The sequence below is a fragment of the Crinia signifera genome, chromosome 11, assembly GCF_055691185.1.
Source record: "Crinia signifera chromosome 11, ASM5569118v1, whole genome shotgun sequence".
NCBI lineage: Eukaryota > Metazoa > Chordata > Amphibia > Anura > Myobatrachidae > Crinia > Crinia signifera.
Genome location: NC_139227.1, coordinates 94,510,804 through 94,537,978, shown reverse-complemented (window position 1 = coordinate 94,537,978; position 27,175 = coordinate 94,510,804). Strand labels below are relative to the sequence as shown.

General features: G+C 50.3%; 1 protein-coding gene across 6 annotated transcripts in view; it reads right to left on the bottom strand.

Annotated features, from left to right (window-relative positions):
- The window catches only part of EXT2 (exostosin glycosyltransferase 2), a 71,296-nt gene that overhangs the window by 10,007 nt on the left and 34,114 nt on the right, over positions 1 to 27,175 (bottom strand). For all 6 annotated transcript variants that reach the window (XM_083163672.1, XM_083163674.1, XM_083163670.1 and 3 more), the window contains exons 8-12: positions 26,065 to 26,196; positions 15,467 to 15,656; positions 11,779 to 11,945; positions 2,808 to 2,951; positions 284 to 412 (exon numbers count right to left, since the gene is read on the bottom strand). In XM_083163672.1, the coding sequence (XP_083019798.1) occupies positions 284 to 412; positions 2,808 to 2,951; positions 11,779 to 11,945; positions 15,467 to 15,656; positions 26,065 to 26,196 (762 nt within the window). The remainder of the gene's footprint in view (positions 1 to 283; positions 413 to 2,807; positions 2,952 to 11,778; positions 11,946 to 15,466; positions 15,657 to 26,064; positions 26,197 to 27,175) is intronic.

Sequence of the window (27,175 nt, the reverse complement as noted above, 5' to 3'; positions counted from 1 at the left end):
GACGGGCGGCCATCTGTGCAGTAATATACTGTACTAGGTGTGTAGGGAACCCTGTGATACATGACGGGCAGCCATCTGTGCAGTTATATACTGTACTAGGTACGTAGGGAACCCTGCGATACATGATGGGCAGCCATCTGTGCAGTTATATACTGTACTAGGTGTGTACGGAACCCTGTGATACATGACGGGCGGCCATCTGTGCAGTAATTGACGGGCGGGTGTTGGATTGGGGGGTGCATGCAGATGTAGGAGTACTTTACGCATAAGAGAATGGAGTCACCTTTATTGGAGCTTTTCCGGTCACATTGGCGACTAAGAAATTCATAGCAATGTCTTCACAATTCATATGGGCGTCCACCCAGTTCTTGATGTCGCCTGGCATTTTGTACGTGTACATGTAATTAAAATACTGCCGGAAAAATCAAAGAAAGAACAAAAAATGATTAAATAGGCAATCTACATTTTTATGTATTGTAAAGAATTTTACAGTCAAAAGATGGGGAGCGATCGAAGAATTCAGCGCAGCGGCGTGTCCTCAGCTGCACCAAACTTCCACTGAACCTGGCAATCCGAGGAGACTCGACCCTGCATCTTCTCTCGCTCAAAATGTGGGCGGTGTTATTTTACATAAGGTCAAGGGCGACAAGACTGTACTGATCACTTTGATATGCGACACACGTATATCTGTGCACGGATTGCTGCGATGCAGCAGTCGCTTCTCACACAGAGTGTCACAGAGAAGATAAAACACTGGCGTGGGTTATCCCAGAGGACTAAGGGTACCACCACTCTGTATTCTTTCAGTCTACATGTGTGATATAGGGGACTCAGGGTATCATAATCCCCGGGTACCACCCCTATATGTATTATATCAGTCTATATGTGTGATATAGGGGACTCAGGGTACCATAATCCCAGGGTACCACCCATATATGTATTACATCAGCCTATATGTGTGATATAGGGGACTCCCGGTACCTTAATCCCAGGGTACCACCCCTATGTATTATATCAGTCTATATGTGTGATATAGGGGACTCAGGGTACCATAATCCCAGGGTACCACCCATATATGTATTATATCAGCCTATATGTGTGATATAGGGGACTCAGGGTGCCAAAATCCCAGGGTACCACCGCTCTGTATTAAATCAGTCTATATGTGTAATATAGAGGACTCCGGGTACCACCGCTCTGTATTATATCAGTATATGTGTGACATAGGAGACTCTGGGTACCATAATCCCAGGGTACCACCGCTCTGTATTATATCAGTCTATATGTGACATAGGAGACTGGGTACCATAATCCCAGGGTACCACCGCTCTGTATTCTTTCAGTCTACATGTGTGATATAGTGGACTCAGGGTATAATAATCCCCGGGTACCACCGCTCTGTATTATATCAGTCTATATGTGTGACAGAGGTCTCAGGGTACCATCGCTCTGTATTATATCAGTATATGTGTGACATAGGAGACTCTAGGTACCATAATCCCAGGGTACCACCGCTCTGTATTAAATCAGTCTATATGTGTAATATAGAGGACTCCGGGTACCACCGCTCTGTATTATATCAGTATATGTGTGACATAGGAGACTCTGGGTACCATAATCCCAGGGTACCACCGCTCTGTATTATATCAGTCTATATGTGACATAGGAGACTCTGGTTACCATAATCCCAGGGTACCACCGCTCTGTATTATATCAGTCTATATGTGACATAGGAGACTCTGGGTACCATAATCCCAGGGTACCACCGCTCTGTATTATATCAGTCTACATGTGTGATATAGGGGACTCAGGGTATAATAATCCCCGGGTACCACCGCTCTGTATTATATCAGTCTATATGTGTGACAGAGGACTCAGGGTACCATCACTCTGTATTATATCAGTATATGTGTGACATAGGAGACTCTAGGTACCATAATCCCAGGGTACCACCGCTCTGTATTAAATCAGTCTATATGTGTAATATAGAGGACTCCGGGTACCACCGCTCTGTATTATATCAGTATATGTGTAATATAGAGGACTCCGGGTACCACAGCTCTGTATTATATCAGTATATGTGTGACATAGGAGACTCTGGGTACCATAATCCCAGGGTACCACCGCTCTGTATTATATCAGTCTATATGTGACATAGGAGACTCTGGGTACCATAATCCCAGGGTACCACCGCTCTGTATTATATCAGTCTATATGTGACATAGGAGACTCTGGGTACCATAATCCCAGGGTACCACCGCTCTGTATTCTTTCAGTCTACATGTGTGATATAGGGGACTCAGGGTATAATAATCCCCGGGTACCACCGCTCTGTATTATATCAGTCTATATGTGTGACAGAGGACTCAGGGTACCATCGCTCTGTATTATATCAGTATATGTGTGACATAGGAGACTCTAGGTACCATAATCCCAGGGTACCACCGCTCTGTATTAAATCAGTCTATATGTGTAATATAGAGGACTCCGGGTACCACCGCTCTGTATTATATCAGTATATGTGTAATATAGAGGACTCCGGGTACCACCGCTCTGTATTATATCAGTATATGTGTGACAGGAGACTCTGGGTACCATAATCCCAGGGTACCACCACTCTGTATTATATCAGTCTATATGTGTGACAGAGGACTCAGGGTACCATCGCTCTGTATTATATCAGTATATGTGTGACATAGGAGACTCTAGGTACCATAATTTCAGGGTACCACTGCTCTGTGTTATTTCAGTCTATATGTGTGACTAGGTCCAGCCTGACGCTATAATACTATACAAGAGTCTGTTACCTTGTGATAGAACGCTGCTCCGGTCAGAACCATAGACACCTCATTGGTCCACTCCGACTCATACTTCCACTTACTCATCTCATGGTCCCACAGGTGCAGGCGCCCCGGGTATCCCACCAGCCGGTCAGGAAATTCTCGCCATACCTGTAGGAGTAAAAAGACATGTAACATCAGCTCCAGTCACATGACATCTGGCACTGACATATAACCAGCGGCATGCACACTGCATTACTATCAGACTGTGAGTCTGTCTCTGGGTGATGTGTATAATGTGTTATACGGATACGGGAGCTGCTCGGACATATAACCAGCGGCATGCACAGTGCATTATTACCAGACCGCGCGTCTGTCTCCGGGTGATGTGTATAATGTGATATACGGATACGGGAGCTGCTCGGACATATAACCAGCGGCATGCACACTGCATTACTACCAGACCGCGCGTCTGTCTCCGGGTGATGTGTATAATGTGATATACGGATACGGGAGCTGCTCGGACATATAACCAGCGGCATGCACAGTGCATTACTACCAGACCGCGCGTCTGTCTCCGGGAGATGTGTATAATGTGATATACGGATACGGGAGCTGCTCGGACATATAACCAGCGGCATGCACAGTGCATTACTACCAGACCGCGCGTCTGTCTCCGGGTGATGTGTAGAATGTGATATACGGATACGGGAGCTGCTCGGACATATAACCAGCGGCATGCACACTGCATTACTACCAGACCGTGAGTCTGTCTCCGGGTGATGTGTATAATGTGATATATGGATACGGGAGCTGCTCGGATATATAACCAGCGGCATGCACACTGCATTACTACCAGACCGTGAGTCTGTCTCCGGGTGATGTGTATAATGTGATATACAGATACGGGAGCTGCTCGGATATATAACCAGCGGCATGCACACTGCATTACTACCAGACCGTGAGTCTGTCTCCGGGTGATGTGTATAATGTGATATACAGATACGGGAGCTGCTCGGATATATAACCAGCGGCATGCACACTGCATTACTACCAGACCGTGAGTCTGTCTCCGGGTGATGTGTATAATGTGATATACGGATACGTGCGCTGCTCGGATATATACCCTGCGGCATGCACACTGCATTACTACCAGACCGCGCGTCTGTCTCCGGGTGATCTGTATAATGTGATATACGGATACGGGAGCTGCTCGGATATATAACCAGCGGCATGCACACTGCATTACTACCAGACCGTGAGTCTGTCTCCGGGTGATGTGTATAATGTGATATACAGATACGGGAGCTGCTCGGATATATAACCAGCGGCATGCACACTGCATTACTACCAGACCGTGAGTCTGTCTCCGGGTGATGTGTATAATGTGATATACAGATACGGGAGCTGCTCGGATATATAACCAGCGGCATGCACACTGCATTACTACCAGACCGTGAGTCTGTCTCCGGGTGATGTGTATAATGTGATATACGGATACGTGCGCTGCTCGGATATATACCCTGCGGCATGCACACTGCATTACTACCAGACCGCGCGTCTGTCTCCGGGTGATCTGTATAATGTGATATACGGATACGTGCGCTGCTCGGATATATACCCTGCGGCATGCACACTGCATTACTACCAGACCGCGCGTCTGTCTCCGGGTGATGTGTATAATGTGATATACAGATACGTGAGCTGCTCGGATATATAACCAGCGGCATGCACACTGCATTACTACCAGACCGCGCGTCTGTCTCCGGGTGATGTGTATAATGGGATATACGGATACGTGCGCTGCTCGGATATATACCCTGCGGCATGCACACTGCATTACTACCAGACCGTGCGTCTGTCTCCGGGTGATGTGTATAATGTGATATACAGATACGTGAGCTGCTCGGATATATACCCTGCGGCATGCACACTGCATTACTACCAGACCGTGCGTCTGTCTCCGGGTGATCTGTATAATGTGATATACGGATACGTGCGCTGCTCGGATATATACCCTGCGGCATGCACACTGCATTACTACCAGACCGCGCGTCTGTCTCCGGGTGATGTGTATAATGTGATATACAGATACGTGAGCTGCTCGGATATATAACCAGCGGCATGCACACTGCATTACTACCAGACCGCGCGTCTGTCTCCGGGTGATGTGTATAATGGGATATACGGATACGTGCGCTGCTCGGATATATACCCTGCGGCATGCACACTGCATTACTACCAGACCGTGCGTCTGTCTCCGGGTGATGTGTATAATGTGATATACAGATACGTGAGCTGCTCGGATATATAACCAGCGGCATGCACACTGCATTACTACCAGACCGCGCGTCTGTCTCCGGGTGATGTGTATAATGGGATATACGGATACGTGCGCTGCTCGGATATATACCCTGCGGCATGCACACTGCATTACTACCAGACCGTGCGTCTGTCTCCGGGTGATGTGTATAATGGGATATACGGATACGTGAGCTGCTCGGATATATAACCAGCGGCATGCACACTGCATTACTACCAGACCGCGCGTCTGTCTCCGGGTGATCTGTATAATGTGATATACAGATACGTGAGCTGCTCGGATTTATAACCAGCGGCATGCACACTGCATTACTACCAGACCGCGCGTCTGTCTCCGGGTGATGTGTAAAATGTGATATACGGATATGGGAGCTGCTCGGATATATAGCCAGCGGCATGCACACTGCATTACTACCAGACCGTGCGTCTGTCTCCGGGTGATCTGTATAATGTGATATACGGATACGGGAGCTGCTCGGATATATAACCAGCGGCATGCACAGTGCATTACTACCAGACTGCGCGTCTGTCTCCGGGTGATGTGTATAATGTGATATACGGATATGGGAGCTGCCCGCTCTATTGCATGTGACCAATTCTTCATCTAATGTTGGATACATCGATAGTAATCGTGTCGCTGTAATGACCCTCACTCATTTGTTACCAGCTTCCCCAATAACGACACAGCTCTGCACAATGATCCACAGCGGATACTGCAGGACAAGGGGAAGCTAATGCCATGGGACAGAAGGGGTTGCTGTGCAGGGTTTGTTACGCTGCCGCAGACAGATGTGTCACCCCCAATGTATGCAGCTGGATACAATCAGACCCCATCTCTGTCACTTCATCCATAACTCCACTGCTGACAAGAGGATCAAAACTACAGGAAAATGAGAACAGGCTGGGCCATCATTAGCAGCACCCCAAAATGTTAAACATGCTACTGGCCACATTAACTAGGCCTGATTTACAGTCTTGCAGTGGGAAGGGAGAGGTCAGACGTTTGCATGAAGGTTGAGGGAACGGCGGGGGACAGATTTACCCCTTGTTTAAAAATGAACAGAAACACAATAAGTCCGATACCCACAGAACTGTACCAATCCCCAGGCAGCTCTCCTCACTCGTGCCCAGCCTCACATATAAGCTGCACCCGTGCCCAGTCACCTCTCCTCACACGTAAGCTGCACCCGTGCCCAGTCACCTCTCCTCACACGTAAGCTGCACCCGTGCCCAGTCACCTCTCCTCACACGTAAGCTGCACCCGTGCCCAGTCACCTCTCCTCACACGTAAGCTGCACCCGTGCCCAGTCACCTCTCCTCACACGTAAGCTGCACCCGTGCCCAGTCACCTCTCCTCACACGTAAGCTGCACCCGTGCCCAGTCACCTCTCCTCACACGTAAGCTGCACCCGTGCCCAGTCACCTCTCCTCACACGTAAGCTGCACCCGTGCCCAGTCACCTCTCCTCACATGTAAGCTGCACCCATGCCCAGTCACCTCTCCTCACACGTAAGCTGCACCTGTGCCCAGTCACCTCTCCTCACATGTAAGCTGCACCCATGCCCAGTCACCTCTCCTCACATGTAAGCTGCACCTGTGCCCAGTCACCTCTCCTCACATGTAAGCTGCACAGTGCCCAGTCACACTGCTCGCATGTAAGCTGCACCTGTACCCAGTCACCTCTCCTCACATGTAAGCTGCACCCGTGCCCAGTCACCTCTCCTCACATGTAAGCTGCACCCGTGCCCAGTCACCTCTCCTCGCATGTAAGCTGCACCCGTACCCAGTCACCTCTCCTCACACGTAAGCTGCACCAGTGCCCAGTCACCTCTCCTCACATATAAGCTGCACCCGTGCTCAGTCACACTGCTCGCATGTAAGCTGCACCTGTACCCAGTCACCTCTCCTCACATGTAAGCTGCACCCGTGCCCAGTCACCTCTCCTCACATGTAAGCTGCACCTGTACCTAGTCACCTCTCCTCACATGTAAGCTGCACCCGTGCCCAGTCACCTCTCCTCACACGTAAGCTGCACCCGTGCCCAGTCACCTCTCCTCACATGTAAGCCGCACCCGTACCCAGTCACACTGCTCGCATGTAAGCTGCACCCGTGCCCAGTCACCTCTCCTCACATGTAAGCTGCACCCGTGCCCAGTCACACTGCTCACATGTAAGCTGCACCCGTGCCCAGTCACCTCTCCTCACATGTAAGCTGCACCCGTACCCAGTCACACTGCTCACATGTAAGCTGCACCCGTGCCCAGTCACCTCTCCTCACACGTAAGCTGCACCCGTGCCCAGTCACCTCTCCTCACACGTAAGCTGCACCCGTGCCCAGTCACCTCTCCTCACATGTAAGCTGCACCCGTACCCAGTCACCTCTCCTCACATGTAAGCTGCACCCGTACCCAGTCACACTGCTCACATGTAAGCTGCACCCGTGCCCAGTCACCTCTCCTCACATGTAAGCTGCACCCGTACCCAGTCACACTGCTCGCATGTAAGCTGCACCCGTGCCCAGTCACCTCTCCTCACATGTAAGCTGCACCCGTGCCCAGTCACACTGCTCACATGTAAGCTGCACCCGTGCCCAGTCACCTCTCCTCACATGTAAGCTGCACCCGTGCCCAGTCACACTGCTCACATGTAAGCTGCACCTGTGCCCAGTCACCTCTCCTCACATGTAAGCTGCACCCGTACCCAGTCACACTGCTCGCATGTAAGCTGCACCCGTGCCCAGTCACCTCTCCTCACATGTAAGCTGCACCCGTGCCCAGTCACCTCTCCTCACATGTAAGCTGCACCCGTGCCCAGTCACACTGCTCGCATGTAAGCTGCACCCGTGCCCAGTCACCTCTCCTCACATGTAAGCTGCACCCGTGCCCAGTCACACTGCTCACATGTAAGCTGCACCCGTGCCCAGTCACCTCTCCTCACATGTAAGCTGCACCCGTGCCCAGTCACACTGCTCACATGTAAGCTGCACCCATGCCCAGTCACCTCTCCTCACACGTAAGCTGCACCTGTGCCCAGTCACCTCTCCTCACATGTAAGCTGCACCCATGCCCAGTCACCTCTCCTCACATGTAAGCTGCACCTGTGCCCAGTCACCTCTCCTCACATGTAAGCTGCACAGTGCCCAGTCACACTGCTCGCATGTAAGCTGCACCTGTACCCAGTCACCTCTCCTCACATGTAAGCTGCACCCGTGCCCAGTCACCTCTCCTCACATGTAAGCTGCACCCGTGCCCAGTCACCTCTCCTCGCATGTAAGCTGCACCCGTACCCAGTCACCTCTCCTCACACGTAAGCTGCACCAGTGCCCAGTCACCTCTCCTCACATATAAGCTGCACCCGTGCTCAGTCACACTGCTCGCATGTAAGCTGCACCTGTACCCAGTCACCTCTCCTCACATGTAAGCTGCACCCGTGCCCAGTCACCTCTCCTCACATGTAAGCTGCACCTGTACCTAGTCACCTCTCCTCACATGTAAGCTGCACCCGTGCCCAGTCACCTCTCCTCACACGTAAGCTGCACCCGTGCCCAGTCACCTCTCCTCACATGTAAGCCGCACCCGTACCCAGTCACACTGCTCGCATGTAAGCTGCACCCGTGCCCAGTCACCTCTCCTCACATGTAAGCTGCACCCGTGCCCAGTCACACTGCTCACATGTAAGCTGCACCCGTGCCCAGTCACCTCTCCTCACATGTAAGCTGCACCCGTACCCAGTCACACTGCTCACATGTAAGCTGCACCCGTGCCCAGTCACCTCTCCTCACACGTAAGCTGCACCCGTGCCCAGTCACCTCTCCTCACACGTAAGCTGCACCCGTGCCCAGTCACCTCTCCTCACATGTAAGCTGCACCCGTACCCAGTCACCTCTCCTCACATGTAAGCTGCACCCGTACCCAGTCACACTGCTCACATGTAAGCTGCACCCGTGCCCAGTCACCTCTCCTCACATGTAAGCTGCACCCGTACCCAGTCACACTGCTCGCATGTAAGCTGCACCCGTGCCCAGTCACCTCTCCTCACATGTAAGCTGCACCCGTGCCCAGTCACACTGCTCACATGTAAGCTGCACCCGTGCCCAGTCACCTCTCCTCACATGTAAGCTGCACCCGTGCCCAGTCACACTGCTCACATGTAAGCTGCACCTGTGCCCAGTCACCTCTCCTCACATGTAAGCTGCACCCGTACCCAGTCACACTGCTCGCATGTAAGCTGCACCCGTGCCCAGTCACCTCTCCTCACATGTAAGCTGCACCCGTGCCCAGTCACCTCTCCTCACATGTAAGCTGCACCCGTGCCCAGTCACACTGCTCGCATGTAAGCTGCACCCGTGCCCAGTCACCTCTCCTCACATGTAAGCTGCACCCGTGCCCAGTCACACTGCTCACATGTAAGCTGCACCCGTGCCCAGTCACCTCTCCTCACATGTAAGCTGCACCCGTGCCCAGTCACACTGCTCACATGTAAGCTGCACCCGTGCCCAGTCACACTGCTCACATGTAAGCTGCACCCGTACCCGATCACACTGCTCGCATGTAAGCTGCACCCGTGCCCAGTCACACTGCTCACATGTAAGCTGCACCCGTACCCGATCACACTGCTCGCATGTAAGCTGCACCCGTGCCCAGTCACCTCTCCTCACATGTAAGCTGCACCCGTGCCCAGTCACACTGCTCGCATGTAAGCTGCACCCGTGCCCAGTCACTTCTCCTCACATGTAAGCTGCACCCGTGCCCAGTCACACTGCTCGCATGTAAGCTGCACCCGTGCCCAGTCACCTCTCCTCACATGTAAGCTGCACCCGTGCCCAGTCACACTGCTCACATGTAAGCTGCACCCGTGCCCAGTCACACTGCTCACATGTAAGCTGCACCCGTACCCGATCACACTGCTCGCATGTAAGCTGCACCCGTAACCAGTCATGTTTGCTCACATGTAAAAGATGTTCATATACAATGCGGAAGAGATTTCATGTGACTGTTGTGCCACAAATGTACTAATAACAATTTGGTTACAAAAAAAATACACAAACCAAAATATAGGGAGTCACCCAACCATGACATACAGGTGCGGCGTGACAGTGTTACTATGTCACACGTGTATCCTTCCACCCAACTAGGACGTACAGGTGCGCTTTGACAGCGTTACTATGTTACTTGTGTATCCTTCCACCAAACTAGGACGTACAGGTGTGGTGTGACAGCGGTACTATGTCACACGTGTATCCTTCCACCCAACTAGGACATACAGGTGCGCTTTGACAGCGTTACTATGTTACTTGTGTATCCTTCCACCAAACTAGGACGTACAGGTGCGCTGTGACAGCGTTACTATGTCACACGTGTATCTTTCCACCCAACTAGGATGTACAGGTGCAGTGTGACATTGTTACTATGTCACACGTGTATCCTTCCACCCAACTATGACGCACAGGTGTGGTGTGAGCGTTACTATGTCACATGTGTATCCTTCCACCCAACTAGGACGTACAGGTGTGGTGTGACAGCGGTACTATGTCACATGTGTATCCTTCCACCAAACTAGGACGTACAGGTGTGGTGTGACAGCGGTACTATGTCACATGTGTGTTACCTTATTTATTCCCAATATAAGGTTATATGCACAACACAGTGCTACAGTGCTTGTAATATTCTTATTCCCCATATGCAATAACATATAAACACCTGTATATATGTTTCCAATGGGCTATTTGGGAAAGCTCACACCCCACATCAGACCTCTGATGATCTGTATGTCATCAGGAGCAGGATTCCTATTGCCCCAGCAGCACTGTGCACTGGTTACAACACTCTGCAGGGACCCGTGTAAAGCCGTCCTCCACTACGCAAACCATGCAGTCTGATGATACAAACACATAGCTGCAAAGCATTTAACAAATCCAGCAGCGAATGTATTAAAAGCAGAAAACGAGGCAAATCGATAACAAGGGAAGAAAAGCAGCAACGTGCGGTATAAATAGAAGTCACATGGCTTATTCCTCCGTATCTGCAATGTACCCTCTCCGGACAGCGTGGAAGGCGGCAAGGGGCGCACTTCCCACAGAACCACGCTGTCTGGCAGCTGGCACCATCACTGCTATTGCCTAATTCACAAGGGGACGGTAAGGAAAGTGGGTCTGCCAGCTTCTAGAGAAGCGGGTTACTTCCCAGAACATAGTTTGTGTCTCACATCACAGACACATAACATTCTTCCCTCGTTCTCCTTCCAGTGTATGGAAGTTTATGTTCCGTTTATACAGACAGCGCAGGGCATCACAGTTCTGCAGTTATAGCGGAACGCCACCTTTGGTCTCAGATCCGGTCTGCATTGAATGGGCAGGACAACACGAGTCACCTTCTCGCTCCCTCAGTGCCGGTTTTCTATTATTATTGTTATTCCGTTCTAGATTTATCTAAAATCTGGAAGAAATGTCCATTTCCTGAATCCACAAATGATTTCCCCTGCTAAGGGAGGCATGTTCTTGTACACATTCCCTCGCACGGTACCGAAGGGAATCGGTAGCTGGTATTTCGGCGCAGCGCCATTTCAGGTGCTTGGTAAACTGCCATAATCAGGGCCATTACCAACACAGCTCCCATGGGTCCATAAAGGAAAACGTGTTATTCAGCTGCGTTCTCCAAGTGACAAATAGGATTCTTACCTCATAACCAAACTGCAACTCATCCGATGTCAACATGATGATGTCATCATCAATGGCAAGCACCGCCTCTGTTTCGATTTCATCATAGGGAAAGAATCGGTTGCTCAGCTTGTTCTCCAGAGTTCTCACCACTTTCAGCGGAACGCGGATCTTGGGCCAAAGACTATCTGCAAAATGGACAACAGTAAGATATGACGGCATCAAGGGCGAGTAAACAGACGGTGCATGAGATATAGATATATCTATACATACATACATACATACATACATACATACTGGAGGTAAAAAAAAAAAAAAATCAGTGGCACTCAGACTTCATCATCAACTGGAAAAAAGTTTTATCCCAAACACATGGTGCAAAAAGGAACCAACTTTATACACACACATATATACACACACACACACACACACACACACACACACACACACACACACACAGCAAGCGAAGAAGATGGCACTCAGGGAACATCTTAGCAGAGAAATGCTTTATTGCATAAAGGTAAACACCGACACAGGTTTGGAGCCTAAGATTGTCCTCAGGGTACCGAACTATGAGGCCCCTCCCCCCCCGCTATCTTACAGAGCTGAGCCCCTCCCCCCCGCTATCTTACAGAGCTGAGCCCCTCCCCCCCGCTATCTTACAGAGCTGAGCCCCTCCCCCCGCTATCTTACAGAGCTGAGCCCCTCCCCCCGCTATCTTACAGAGCTGAGCCCCTCCCCCCGCTATCTTACAGAGCTGAGCCCCCCCCCGCTATCTTACAGAGCTGAGCCCCTCCCCCCCGCTATCTTACAGAGCTGAGCCCCCCCCCCCCGCTATCTTACAGAGCTGAGCCCCTCCCCCCCGCTATCTTACAGAGCTGAGCCCCTCCCCCCGCAATCTTAGAGCTGAGCCCCTCCCCCGCTATCTTACAGAGCTAAGCCCCTCCCCCCGCTATCTTACAGAGCTAAGCCCCTCCCCCCGCTATCTTACAGAGCTGAGCCCCTCCCCCCGCTAGCTTACAGAGCTGAGCCCCTCCCCCCGCTAGCTTACAGAGCTGAGCCCCTCCCCCCGCTAGCTTACAGAGCTGAGCCCCTCCCCCCGCTAGCTTACAGAGCTGAGCCCCTCCCCCCGCTAGCTTACAGAGCTGAGCCCCTCCCCCCGCTAGCTTACAGAGCTGAGCCCCTCCCCCCGCTAGCTTACAGAGCTGACCCCCCCCCAGCTATTTTACAGAGCTGACCCCCCCAGCTATTTTACAGAGCTGACCCCCCCCCAGCTATTTTACAGAGCTGACCCCCCCCCAGCTATTTTACAGAGCCGACCCCCCCCCCCCCCAGGCTATCTTACAGAGCTGAGCCCCCTCCCCCAGCTATCTTAGAGAGCTGAGCCCCCCCTGCAATCTTACAGAACCCCCACCCCCCTGCAATCTTACAGAAACCCCCCCCCCCCGCAATCTTACAGAAACCCCCCCCCCCCCCCGCAATCTTACAGACCCCCCCCCCTTACATTAGACCATAACTGATTTCCAAGATTTGATTTCTTACTTCATTTAACTAAGAAGAAAGTTAAATAAATGAGTGTAGTGGAAGGACGGGGCATCAAAGCAGATGAAGGTAAATACACATCTAGTATGGGCTGGCTGCACTCTGAGCGCGGTCGCTGCCGCTTGCACTAGTCTGACCGCACTATTTATTTAACTGAAATAAAAGCTACACGCGGAGAGCCAGGGAGAGACCTGGAAATCTCTGCAGACGTCCCTAAGACGCAGCCAATGCCAGGCTCGCTAATTATCACTCATGTCGGCTACTGTAAGGAGGCCCCCGGCGGCACACCGCACCAACGTTCTCCTCTGTGATCACGCTTTGTACATACCATTAACAGTCTTCTGACACACATTCCCCCGGCCTGCTGTGCAGCAATATCCCCTTACACAGCCACCCGCCATCTCTACAGACCGCCATCTCCTAGAACATTTACTACAGTAAATCTGATATGGGTTCTCACATACATGTGCAGCAGCATGTAGTGCACTTACCCAGTGCGGGATATTTATAGGTCTATCAGAGGGCTGGAGCGGCATGTAGTGCACTTACCCAGCACGGGATATTTATAGGTCTATCAGAGGGCTGGAGCGGCATGTAGTGCACTTACCCAGCGCGGGATATTTATAGGTCTATCAGAGGGCTGGAGCGGCATGTAGTGCACTTACCCAGCGCAGGCTATTTATAGGTCTATCAGAGGGCTGGAGCGGCATGTAGTGCACTTACCCAGCGCGGGATATTTATAGGTCTATCAGAGGGCTGGAGCGGCATGTAGTGCACTTACCCAGCGCAGTATATTTATAGGTCTATCAGAGGGCTGGAGCGGCATGTAGTGCACTTACCCAGCGCAGGCTATTTATAGGTCTATCAGAGGGCTGGAGCGGCATGTAGTGCACTTACCCAGCGCGGGATATTTATAGGTCTATCAGAGGGCTGGAGCGGCATGTAGTGCACTTACCCAGCGCAGTATATTTATAGGTCTATCAGAGGGCTGGAGCGGCATGTAGTGCACTTACCCAGCGCGGGATATTTATAGGTCTATCAGAGGGCTGGAGGTGGAACACCATTACAACTACAAGGAATAGATGTGGTCATAAAAGGTGTCTCTGCGGAGGGATGAGAAGGGGCTTATCTGCCACGGTCAAGATTATTGCTCACTTTAAACCCAATCCTCAGGCTTAACTCCTCAGACACATCCTGCCTTTAATGGTCACTAAATGACAGCAGCTTTGATGGGTAAGGTCACTGCTAGGGGATGTGGGGGTGGGGCATTTATCTTGGACCCCTGCATAATCCCCATACACTGTCCCAGATAGTATGTCCCCTTACTGACCGATAGGTCACAGACTGGAGGGGGCATGGAAGGACAGCATCCAGCCTTAAAGGACGGCATCCAGCCTTGTAACAAGGAGTGTAATCACAGATACAACGCTGTAACACGCTAAGGGGTGAGCTGAATGGTTCCGCTCACAGATTGGTGCACACATTATATACACCCAGGAAAGGAGATTAGACTCATCTCCGAATGGTAAATTGTCATGCAGCAGGGCCCTCTTACCTCCTAAGTCTGTCTTTTTGTTTTACCACTGTCTACAATCTGCTGCGCTATGTTTGTTTTACCACTGTCTACAATCTGCTGCGCTATATGACACTGTAACGGAATCTGCTGCGCTATATGACACTGTAACGGAATCTGCTGCGCTATATAAGACGCTGTAACGGAATCTGCTGCGCTATATAAGACACTAACGGAATCTGCTGCGCTATATAAGACACTGTAACGGAATCTGCTGTGCTATATAAGACACTAACAGAATCTGCTCCGCTATATAAGACACTGTAACGGAATCTGCTGCGCTATATAAGACACTAACAGAATCTGCTGCGCTATATAAGACACTAACAGAATCTGCTGCGCTATATAAGACACTAACGGAATCTGCTGCGCTATATAAGACACTAACAGAATCTGCTGCGCTATATAAGACACTAACGGAATCTGCTGCGCTATATAAGACACTAACAGAATCTGCTGCGCTATATCAGACGCTGTAACGGAATCTGCTGCGCTATATAAGACTGTAATAGAATCTGCTGCGCTATATAAGACGACGGAGGCGGTGTGTGTGTTGGGGGGGGCCTGCATGCGCACATTCTGGCAGAGGATTACCTTCAGGCGGGCTCTTGTTCTGATTGTTCCACACCACCAGCAGCTTGGACAAGCTGGGGACCTTGGAGACCTCTGTGATGACTCGGAAGAGACTTTCCACCCGATCGTAGGTCAGCACCACGGCAGTGAACCCCTGAGACTGAGGTGGGATTAGGGGCAGGTAGAGGGGGTTACTCACGCTACTCCATTTCTAGAAGACAAAATAAAACACACACCATATGTTAGATGCTAGGCGCAGGCCAAGTCACCCACCGTACCCAATCTGCTCCCCCCCGCCACTGATCGAAATTACTAACAGAGCCCCTCTTATTCAGGAGACAAGGGATACAAATGGCTGAGGTTTAGGCATCACCATGGTGTGTACACTGACAACTGGGGAACGTTCATAAGGATTATAATCCGGCACTGTACAATACCTCAGAGTAATGAGGAAGCTCTGTAACTGGGGAAGTGCCAGGTTCTAGGTGCTACGGGATCCTCAGTGACGCGCACCACCGGGATCCTCAGTGACGCGCACCACCGGGATCCTCAGTGACGCGCACCACCGGGATCCTCAGTGACGCGCACCACCGGGATCCTCAGTGACGCGCACCACCGGGATCCTCAGTGACATACTAGATGGGCAAGTGGTTCTGATCTGCTATTAAATTCTATGTTTCTATGACCCGTAATACCAGGATCATCAGTGACACGTAATACCAGCCACGTTATTACGAGCTGACTGTGCCACAGAACACACGTTCCAATTACATTTCTGTCTCTCAAAATTAAACATCCAAAATAAACCAAGTACATGAAACATATGATGATCATATATAACCCTAATAATTAATACTGAAGTTACTGTAATCCTGACACAAGCAGGCACAATAATGTGGCAGATTTACCACCCTCTGTGTATAACAGCACTGCTCCAAGCCTGCACATTCACAGCGCTATTAGTACTTACACCTGTTCCACCAGAAACAGGCGCTCCTACGTCACCCACAATCTGGCCCAGTATTTATCATACAGAGCAGTTTCCCTGCAAAGCACAACTCCGACACATATGTAACCTGCGTGTGTGTGCGCTCAGTGTGTGTCGGCTCCGGATGTGCCCATGTAATGTCATCACCTGATTGGATGCTCATGTTATTTACATATCGGCATCGGAGGACCAAACATTGGAGCCGGCACCTTCACATTATTACCATGCACCTAAGCTTTCCTTCTACATTTCTCTGTGCTTTTCATTCATGTATATCAACAAGCAGACTTGGCTTTTGTAGTGCTTGGATTCAACATAAAACCTACTGATAATATAAAGACATGGCTGAATACAGCAGAGGGAAGCTAGACAAAAAAACCAATGTACTTGCAAGAGAGAACACACCAACTGCTAAGTTAAAGTCGTCCGAAGGTGCAATAAACTTTTTCCAAGGGTGCCGGAGATTCTCCTTGCAGCCAGAAAACTTAAATGCAGTTGGCAGATATTAAGGCAGCAGATGACGTGACTGTATCACATAGGTCCGATCGTCTGCACTAATATAATAGCAGAGGAAGGAGCGCGAGATGGGGGTAGGGGGACTTTGAAGTGGCGTGGGGAAAGAACAGCTCACGTTAGTCCGTTAAGTCATCCTCAGAGTGGAAATCGCCCTCCCTACTCAAAGCCTGGCAGCGGCTGGAAAGTGCCGCGCATCTGACGCTGGGAAAGGAAATGGAACGCGGTGTAGCAAAGACATAGCACTGACACAAAGTGGGCACGGACAGAACAGAAAAGGTAAATAGTCTGCGATAGAGACAGATTAAATAACTCAAACAAAAACTACAGTTGTTCTTTGGCAAGACAAAATGGCCAAGGAGTCCATTAAAGAGAAATAACTACGAGTGCGTTTATAACATTCGTTTTACAGAGTTACAAGATTTGAATTTTAATTAGGGCGACCCTGACTCTAAGCCCCACTCCCGAGTCCTGCCAAGGAGATGGAACCCAGAGGGGTTGGCAAGCGAGGGGGACACAGTCTGTTCCTAATAAGAACGCCAGCAACAGTTGTGCAGACAGGGAGTAGGGGGTGGGGGGGTGGGAGCGCTCCACTTCCTAATGGGCACCACTGGACAGGAATCAATAAACACATAGGTAACACAAAAACAGCATTACGGGCACATGAATGAATAAGCCAACAATAAGCCAGAGAATGCGTCCCGTGCACAGTTCTGGGAGCTTGGTGAGCTCTGTGACTAACACGCAGTACTACTCAGTCTTGCTGCTCTCTGAATGGACAGTCCCAAGGTCAAATGTCAGCAAGATGATCACTTCATTCTCCCATAAACACCCATTACAGGGAGTCTGACCCTTACTGTGTTTGGGATTTTTTACCCCCTTATATATTTATGGTAGAGATATTCCCGGGTAAGTACGCCTCTGTGGTCTGGTTCTGGTGAGATGTGCATGGCAGACTTAGGGGCTATTTTATAAAAAGTCCTACACCTCCATTCTTATGCTGGATCCGATACGATTTCCCGGCGGTCGGGATCCCGGCGGTCGGAATCCCGACAAGGTGGGGGGACACGGATCGCCCCCCTTTGCGGGCTCGCTGCGCTCGCCACGAAGCATTTCAACCCCACCCCCATAAACGCATTCCTGCACCCCCATATCCAGGGTACACATTCCTGCACCCCCATATCCAGGGTACACATTCCTGCACCCCCATATCCAGGGTACACATTCCTGCACCCCCATATCCAGGGTACACATTCCTGCACCCCACCACCATAAACGGGGCATACACTTCTGCACACCCATAACCAGGGCACACATTCCTGCACCCTCCATCCACATAAACAGGGTACACATGCCTGCACCCCAATAAACAGGGTACACATGCCTGCACCCCCATAAACAGGGTACACATTCCTGCACCCCAATAAACAGGGTACACATTCCTGCACCCCAATAAACAGGGTACACATGCGTGCACCCCCATAAACAGGGTACACATTCCTGCACCCCCAATCCACATAAACTGGGTACACATTCCAGCACCCCAATACCCATAAACGGGGGTACACATTCCGGCAAAGCTTCCATATAACCTGTGTTTTCCCCTCCAAAGCCCCCAAAAAGCTGGCGCCTATCTGGGACGGATGTGGTCTAGCAGGTCGATCTGCATTACGTCGACGCTGGAAAAAGGTGGACATGAAAAGGTCAGCATCAGTTCTTCACTTTTATTTGGGTCAATGACGACACCTGGGCACGGGAATCCCCAATTAGTGCACTACTTCGCTCGCCATGCTTCAGCCACTTTACCATTCCCAATCCCAGCCCCCGTGCGAAGAAGGCCAAACAAACGTGGGGGGGGGGGGGGGAGTAATGAAAAACGCACTGGGACCATGTCGACCTATAGTTTGTGTCGATCATATGTTGATGACCAAGACCTGGTCTGCCAGCCATCCACATGCCATCGGGGATTTTGCCTTGCCCGTCTGAGGCACCTGATTATCGGGGCTAATAGGACCACGTACGGCGATCAATGATCTGCGATAACTGGAACCCACCTTAATCCGTACAACTGAAGCCAACATTTGTTATTAGAACACAGAGCAGGAAATCACTAATACTAATTATATAACATAGTCATGGGGCACGAAGAGCCTCATGCCTCAATGAGGTCACCAAAGAGCAGGTCAGCTGACGCCGTACTCTGCAGTACTTAGGATAAGGGTCCCCAGTTACAGAGCCCCCCACCCAGTACAGAGATCCAGTCCCAGCATGCCCCGTGGAGTTCCTACAGAACGCATATAGAGGTATATACTGTACGCTACATGGAAGAGTACAGCGCACACCATGCTAAGCTCGGGTCCAGGGTGAACGCAGCAAAGCACGGATAAGATTGGGCACATCCCCGGTACCTCCCCCGTACACAAGGCCCCCATTGTCCATCACCCTGATGCATATTCACAAGTAGGGGTGTGCATATGGAAGCAGTCAGCCGGCTGTGCCACTAGCAATTATACTGTTGTGGAACACGGTATAAACAAGTCAGACTTCACAGCACCTTGCGGTATGATGTGACCCAGAGCCCCCTCCGTCTCACTACAATATTAACCTATTCAGCGCCAAATGCCGCAGATGGAGGGTCCGCTAGTGGTCTGAGCCAGACACGGAAACATCAATTCCACATTACAGCAGTAATATACAAATGGGGCAAACTTTATAATTATTGGTGGTGTGCAATAAAACCTACTCCACCAGTACACACCCACTGGCATATGCTGCAGGACAGGTTGGTGCAACATTTCATGTCAGTTTATAGGTTCACTTGTATCCAGCGTGTGATTGGTCAGTCAGCGCTATTAATACAATGGTATAACCCTTATAAAGCGCTGTGTAGTGTAATATGTGCCCGCATCTCGCTCTGCCACCAGCAATCCCAATGCGCCAGAGATAGTAAAGACATGAAACATTGTACCCAGATGACACCAGCACCTGTGGCCCAGTAAGAGAATACAGACCATGGTAATCAAAAGGTTCTACCCACACGCTATGCAGCAGCTGTCCCTGCCAGCACCTGCTGACCCTGACGGGACACCGGGGACACAGCCAGTTATGGGGTATCGGGTGCTGGTGGCCGGGGCAGTGGGAAATAATGAACTGGACGGGTTTGGAGAGACCTATGAGCAGCTTATACATAGGAGCAGGGGCCCGGGGCCAGCGCTCCGACAGCCAGAGCAGGGGCCCGGGGTCAGCGCTCCAACAGCCGGACCAGGCGTGCCATTATAAGCTTCCCGATAACAAAGTACCCCAGTAAAGTAAACCCTTTCATATAGGCATTTTAAGGTTTATTTCCAAACGTCGTGAAAGGGCGGACCCCTGCCTGCATGTCTGCCGTCTGAGACCTCCTGACCTTCTCCAATGTGATAGCCAATAAATCAGCTGGGCTGGAAGGAGGGGCGGAAGTCTGACACAAGGTTAGGGGCAAACTGCTCAGCTACCGGCCCATTACTGTGCAGGGGTAAGAACGCGATGGAAAAAAGATACTCCCTGCACATGTATGTGATACAGTGTGCTGTGAGAGAAGAGTACGTGGAGATACTCCCTGCACATGTATGTGATACAGTGTGCTGTGAGAGAAGAGTACGTGGAGATACTCCCTGCACATGTATGTGATACAGTGTGCTGTGAGAGAAGAGTACGTGGAGATACTCCCTGCACATGTATGTGATACAGTGTGCTGTGAGAGAAGAGTACGTGGAGATACTCCCTGGACATGTATGTGATACAGTGTGCTGTGAGAGAAGAGTACGTGGAGATACTCCCTGGACATGTATGTGATACAGTGTGCTGTGAGAGAAGAGTACGTGGAGATACTCCCTGCACATGTATGTGATACAGTGTGCTGTGAGAGAAGAGTACGTGGAGATACTCCCTGCACATGTATGTGATACAGTGTGCTGTGAGAGAAGAGTACGTGGAGATACTCCCTGGACATGTATGTGATACAGTGTGCTGTGAGAGAAGAGTACGTGGAGATACTCCCTGGACATGTATGTGATACAGTGTGCTGTGAGAGAAGAGTACGTGGAGATACTCCCTGGACATGTATGTGATACAGTGTGCTGTGAGAGAAGAGTACGTGGAGATACTCCCTGCACATGTATGTGATACAGTGTGCTGTGAGAGAAGAGTACGTGGAGATACTCCCTGCACATGTATGTGATACAGTGTGCTGTGAGAGAAGAGTACGTGGAGATACTCCCTGCACATGTATGTGATATAGTCTACTTAGTGGAACCAGTCTAGATCCACAGTAACAGAAGTTATGCTGGGTACACACCAAAACGATTTGGGCACAATCCCATCAATCTGGATCCAATTCAGACGGATTAGATGCAGATTGGGTCAAAATCATTTGGTTGGATCCGATTCTGATCCTACCTGCTGCAGGTTGGATCTGTATAAGATCCATTCATCTGAATACAGATGGAATCGGATCGTATGCAAAATCGGATCGCAAGATAAATCCAAATCGTTTTGGTGTGTACACAGCAATAGACGCAAGCGTTATGCCACTCGTACACCTATGTGATCGCATTCGATGCTAAATCGAAGTGTGATGCCCATCGAATCCGATCGCATCTTATCGTTCAAAACTTGCTCCCTTTCAGCACCCGATGGCGCATGCCATCAAGTGCTTGAGATGCCACATCGGGTGCTGGAAGAGGGAGGCGGCGTAGTTTAGCGCTAGCAGGGGTCAGTGGTGGCGGCAGAAACACTGTGCCGCCCCCTGATTGGCTGAGAGAGCTCTCCACCCGTGGATTGCAATTGAGTGTAGCCACATGTGATCGCTCCAGCAATTTAATAGATATTCTGTGCTATATATCCACGCGACATTGGATATCGTGTGAAATGGTTCCTTAAAAATGCATACAAATCATTCAATTTAATCGGCTAGATGTGGTCGAAATCTAATGATTGCATGCAACATCTCACAAGTGTATGGGCAGTATTAGACAGACGGGCTTGTGATTGACACAAGTTTTTCATGTTTTTTTGGTGCACATGTATGTATCTTTTTATATATGCTTTTTTTTTGTAAACTAAACTTCTAGTGTTCCCGCTAGGCTGTTTTAGCGGGGCGCTGCGCCCTGCCCGATTTTTAAAGGGCAAAATTTGCCCTGCCCCTCTAGCAGCGCGCCGCTAAAAGAGCCTGGGTGCCTGCCCCAACGGTGTGCGTGGGGAAGCTGTAGACGGCGATGCCCGGCGCTTCCCCAGCAGTACAGGAACTTTGGCGGGACCGGGCCCACCCCCTTTAGTGATGGCAGCGGCCGGGCCCGCCCATCTCATGATGTTGCAGCCCGGGCACGACCCTTTTGTGACGTCGGCGGCCTGGGACTGCCCACAACTGTGACGTCCTAGAAGAAAAACTAATTTTTAATATGCTTTCCCGATTGAACACTAAGTTAATCACTGCACATGTGTGTAAGCATGGGTGGGGGGTTACACTGAGATAATCACTACACATGTATGTAAGCTTGTGGGGGAGGGGTAACCTGAGATAATTATTGCACATGTATGAAAGCGTGTGGGGGAGGGGTAACCTGAGATAATTATTGCACATGTATGTAAGCGTGGGGGGTTACAGAGATGATCACTGCACATGTATGTAAGCGTGTGGGGGAGGGGTAACCTGAGATGATCACTACACATGTATGTAAGCGTGTGGGGGAGGGGTAACCTGAGATGATCACTACACATGTATGTAAGCGTGTGGGGGAGGGGTAACCTGAGATGATCACTACATATGTATGAAAGCGTGTGGGGGAGGGGTAACCTGAGATAATTATTGCACATGTATGTAAGCGTGGGAGGAGAAGGAATACTCTCATGTAACAGGCAGCCCTGAATAATAAACATGTGACTGGAGAGTGCCGGAACAGTCTCTGGAGATAGATGTACCCAGGACGCTGGTAACTACACATCTCAGAAATGGCGGCGACTCCAGCAAAGCAGAATATAAGCTGCTGTCAGGGCCCGACAGCACCCAAGCACGCATCCATCCCTGTCTGCGCCATATGGCCACTTTGGTGCTCCATCATGTTAGTGGCTCGCGGACATGCAGAGCTATTTCTTCAGATCACACCTCCACCCTTACACGAATAGGATACTGGGAACTAAGTGGTCATCGGTTACTAAAGGCTGTGTATGCCATACAATATGATCACGTCTGACCACGTGGGTCCTCACAGGCTGGCTGCACCAGCAGCCACTTTGGGTTTGTCCCTCTCCTGCACTGTGGGGCTCATAGTAACCCCACTCTACTACATCTGAGCGGCCGTGGGTCACCCAGGTCTGATCTACAACAGTCTGCTTTCCTCAGTGACAGCTGGGGTTCTAGGTGTCCCGTGTCTGACAGACCATCAATGATCACAATCATTGTTCAGCCATTACTAGTGTAAGAAGCACATACAGCTGTCATCAAGGGCCTGGAAATTGCCGCCACCATGGCCCCTCCCACCTCCGCGTTCCCTTTCATCCCTGGCCTACAAGGCCGCGCCGGGCAGCCATGTGAACGCACAGTCATGACGGATGGAGCCCACGGCTCGTTTTAGCTTCTCTTGGTATTTTGACATTTTTTCTTCTTCTGCTTCTTAAATACCAACCCGCAGCCACCAATGTGGTTTCAATTATGAATTACCAGACCTTAGAAAAAGGAAAATCTTGATTTATTTTATGTTTTGCTCCAATTATGCACAATGTATTTCCACAGCATACGCTGAGAAAGAATGTCAGCATGATTCTCATCCCGCAGTGGTTAAAGGCCATAAGCGGAGCCCGATTAACCCTTCCCTGGCCGAGACGTGCCTGCCAGGCCGGCATTACTGGTGATGGGACAGAGAACGAGCGAGAATAATAATGTAATCCCGAATACAGGGGAAACACTTCGGTCACCGTCGGGCATTGGCGATTATTGCCCAACTAGGTACAGCCACCGGGGGAACACGGTGTAACTATTCTTATCCTCTATAGGACGCACATCCGTGTATTCTGCCGCACTAGCACACATCAAGGCCATGTATGCCGAAACATGAACACACAATATCGTAGCTATATATATTTTTAGCATTCCCATTATTAAGTGGCGGGAGACAGCGCCAAATGTGATGCAATACATCACATGACAGAGTGGGGGCGTGGCATCCCTATAATGGGACCCCGCCCATGATTGCAGTGACGTCCCGGCTTGGAGAGTAGGGTCTATTGTGCCTGGGATAATAAGTAGCAGATGATCAGTGTAACGTGACCAGACACTAATGCAGATCATGAGGCTGAAACGCGACGGTGCCGTCACTGGGTGGGGGAATGAAAAGCATAAAACGGACCACGCTGGGGGACACTTTCCTCAAGGTGACAAATTGAGGGGTAGATGGGTCACACGTCCTGTCCCCCACCTGTGCTCTTCCTTTAAGAATGACGGGAGGCAGGAAACAATAGCTCCAGGCTCCCAGTTCTGATTGCAGGGAAGAACATCCCCCCATATATACAGCAACTGGGGACCCCACACCTGTCGGCAGGTGTCCTGTCAGCACTGGGAAAGGCAGCGTAGGCCATACAGCGAGCCCTACACACCAGCAGGTTATGTTCTGTGGGTGTCTGCCTGTGTCCGCAGGTGGGATAATTACTGACCTGGGAACATAGATTGTCTCACCTGTGCATGATTACAGACATCCACAAGTGGAGCTGGAAACCCCTCATATAGTTCATTAAGGTCAGGTATAATTAGTGTAGACACCTCTTACATACAAGACGGGGACCCTGTAAGCAGCTTATAAAACGTGTGAAACCACCACCCACTACAGAGACTGTAGAGATAAGGCCAGAGGTTCCCAGACTTGACAATTACAGTCCAGCTCTTAAGTTTAGCCATGCTTGAGCACAGGTGACTTAATTAGTAACGCAGCTCGAGTTAAATATCTGGACCATCATGTATATCCCCACATCCTGGACTGTGGGAGGGACTTGAGGACGGCGTCTGCGATCCATTGGACTATGCCAGTTGTTCCCAAACTTTTTCGAATCATGGCACCCTAGAGCATCAACATATTTTCAAGGCACCCCTAGGCCAAATGCTTTTTATCGAGGAATTCAGAAAAAAAAAATATTAAATGAAGTGCATTGTGTTTATATGTCACAGTTATCTGGTGAGGGACAGGATTTGCTTCTGTTTGTCCACATATATTATGATTGGCAGCCACTGGTTTTGCCTGGTACATTGACCATAAATAATATGAATTGATCTTGGTCCACCAACCGAAGGCACCCCTGCAAGTGTCAAGAGGCACCCCAGGGAGCCTAGGCACACAGTTTGGGAACCACTGGACTACGCACTTCATATAGGATCAATGGGCGAGGTTCCTCTGGCCAGGATCAATGGGCGAGGTTCCTCGGGCCAGGGATTAATTATATCCCTGGCTAAGCACAGATGGCTAAATCAAACTGACTGAGGTGCTAATGAAGTCACCTGTGTCTCTGCACAGGTAACATCTGCCCCACCTGCAGTGCACATGGTTTTGCCCATTTTGAGAACAAATCTGTACTGCGATCAGATCTGAATAAGGGCCAGAAGCCAAGTGAGGGTAAAGTCCTCAGTGGTGACCGCTCAGGGAGACCTGGATTTGCTGCATCCCTAATATGACCTTGCATTACATGCTTCTCTGCAGTGTAACATATGCTTCAAAGTAGAAAGTAATTCTCTATATACAAAGCTACGTACATGGTCCAAATGCCGACACTCGCGGTGTTTGGGATGGAAACCATCTTATAAAATTATATGAAAGGGGACGGGGAGAATAAACCGGTCCTAAATGATCCATCAAACAAGGTTTAGCATCAGCCACAGAGGCAGACGCTGCCACTTCCAGCAGGTAGCATTCCTTACTAAGACTTGGATAGAACATTCCCCGGAGTCTCTTTCACTTTATCCCCCCCCCCCCTGTAGGGGGATGCTGACTTTTGCTGCTGAACACACGTTTTTCATGAAGTGACCACAAAGCCCAGGATAGCCACCTCTTCGCGCAGCTACATATGTGTATAAGCATAATGCTACAGGAAGACACGTTACCACAGACAGGGGGTCGTTCCACTCCTCGTATGATCTGGAGGCGTAGGGGTAGATTCGGTCATTGATGATCTGGAGCGTCGTCAATGCGATTAATTTCATCGAGCGGAAATAACCTTCCCAGAACCAACGGGCCTGAAAAAAAAAATACATTTATGTTGGAGTTAATGTTGTCCCAATTATATTTCTAGGCCTCCACTGCCTACGCAGTGTGGTTGCTGCCATTCTGTGGCCTGGATTCATGAGACTGCAGAAAAACAAGTGATATCACTGATAATGGTCAGTATTGATGGACAGGCACAGACACGTTCCACTAATAATATATATAAGCTGCTCCAGGGCACATAGCATAGACACATTACAGACACAATGTGTATAGAGCGGGCTGTATATAGTGACCCGACATCGGATCACCTGCTAGTGCGCACTGATCAGCGGGCTGTATATAGTGACCCGACATCGGATCACCTGCTAGTGCGCACTGATCAGCGGGCTGTATATAGTGACCCGACATCGGATCACCTGCTAGTGCGCACTGATCAGCGGGCTGTATATAGTGACCCAACATCCGATCACCTGCTAGTGCGCACTGATCAGCGGGGTGTATATAGTGACCCGACATCCGATCACCTGCTAGTGCGCACTGATCAGCGGGCTGTATATAGTGACCCGACATCCGATCACCTGCTAGCGCACACTGATCAGCGGGCTGTATATAGTGACCCGACATCTGATCACCTGCTAGCGCGCACTGATCAGCGGGCTGTATATAGTGACCCAACATCCGATCACCTGCTAGTGCGCACTGATCAGCGGGGTGTGTATAGTGACCCGACATCTGATCACCTGCTAGCGCGCACTGATCAGCGGGCTGTATATAGTGACCCAACATCCGATCACCTGCTAGTGCGCACTGATCAGCGGGGTGTGTATAGTGACCCGACATCTGATCACCTGCTAGTGCGCACTGATCAGCGGGCTGTATATATAGTGACCCGACATCGGATCACCTGCTTGTGCATCTGAAGTTGCAGCTCTGCGTCACCCATACTGTGAGCTGCGTTCCGCTGTGCCTACGACGCAAAATGTAACAGAAAATTACATTCTACAGAGG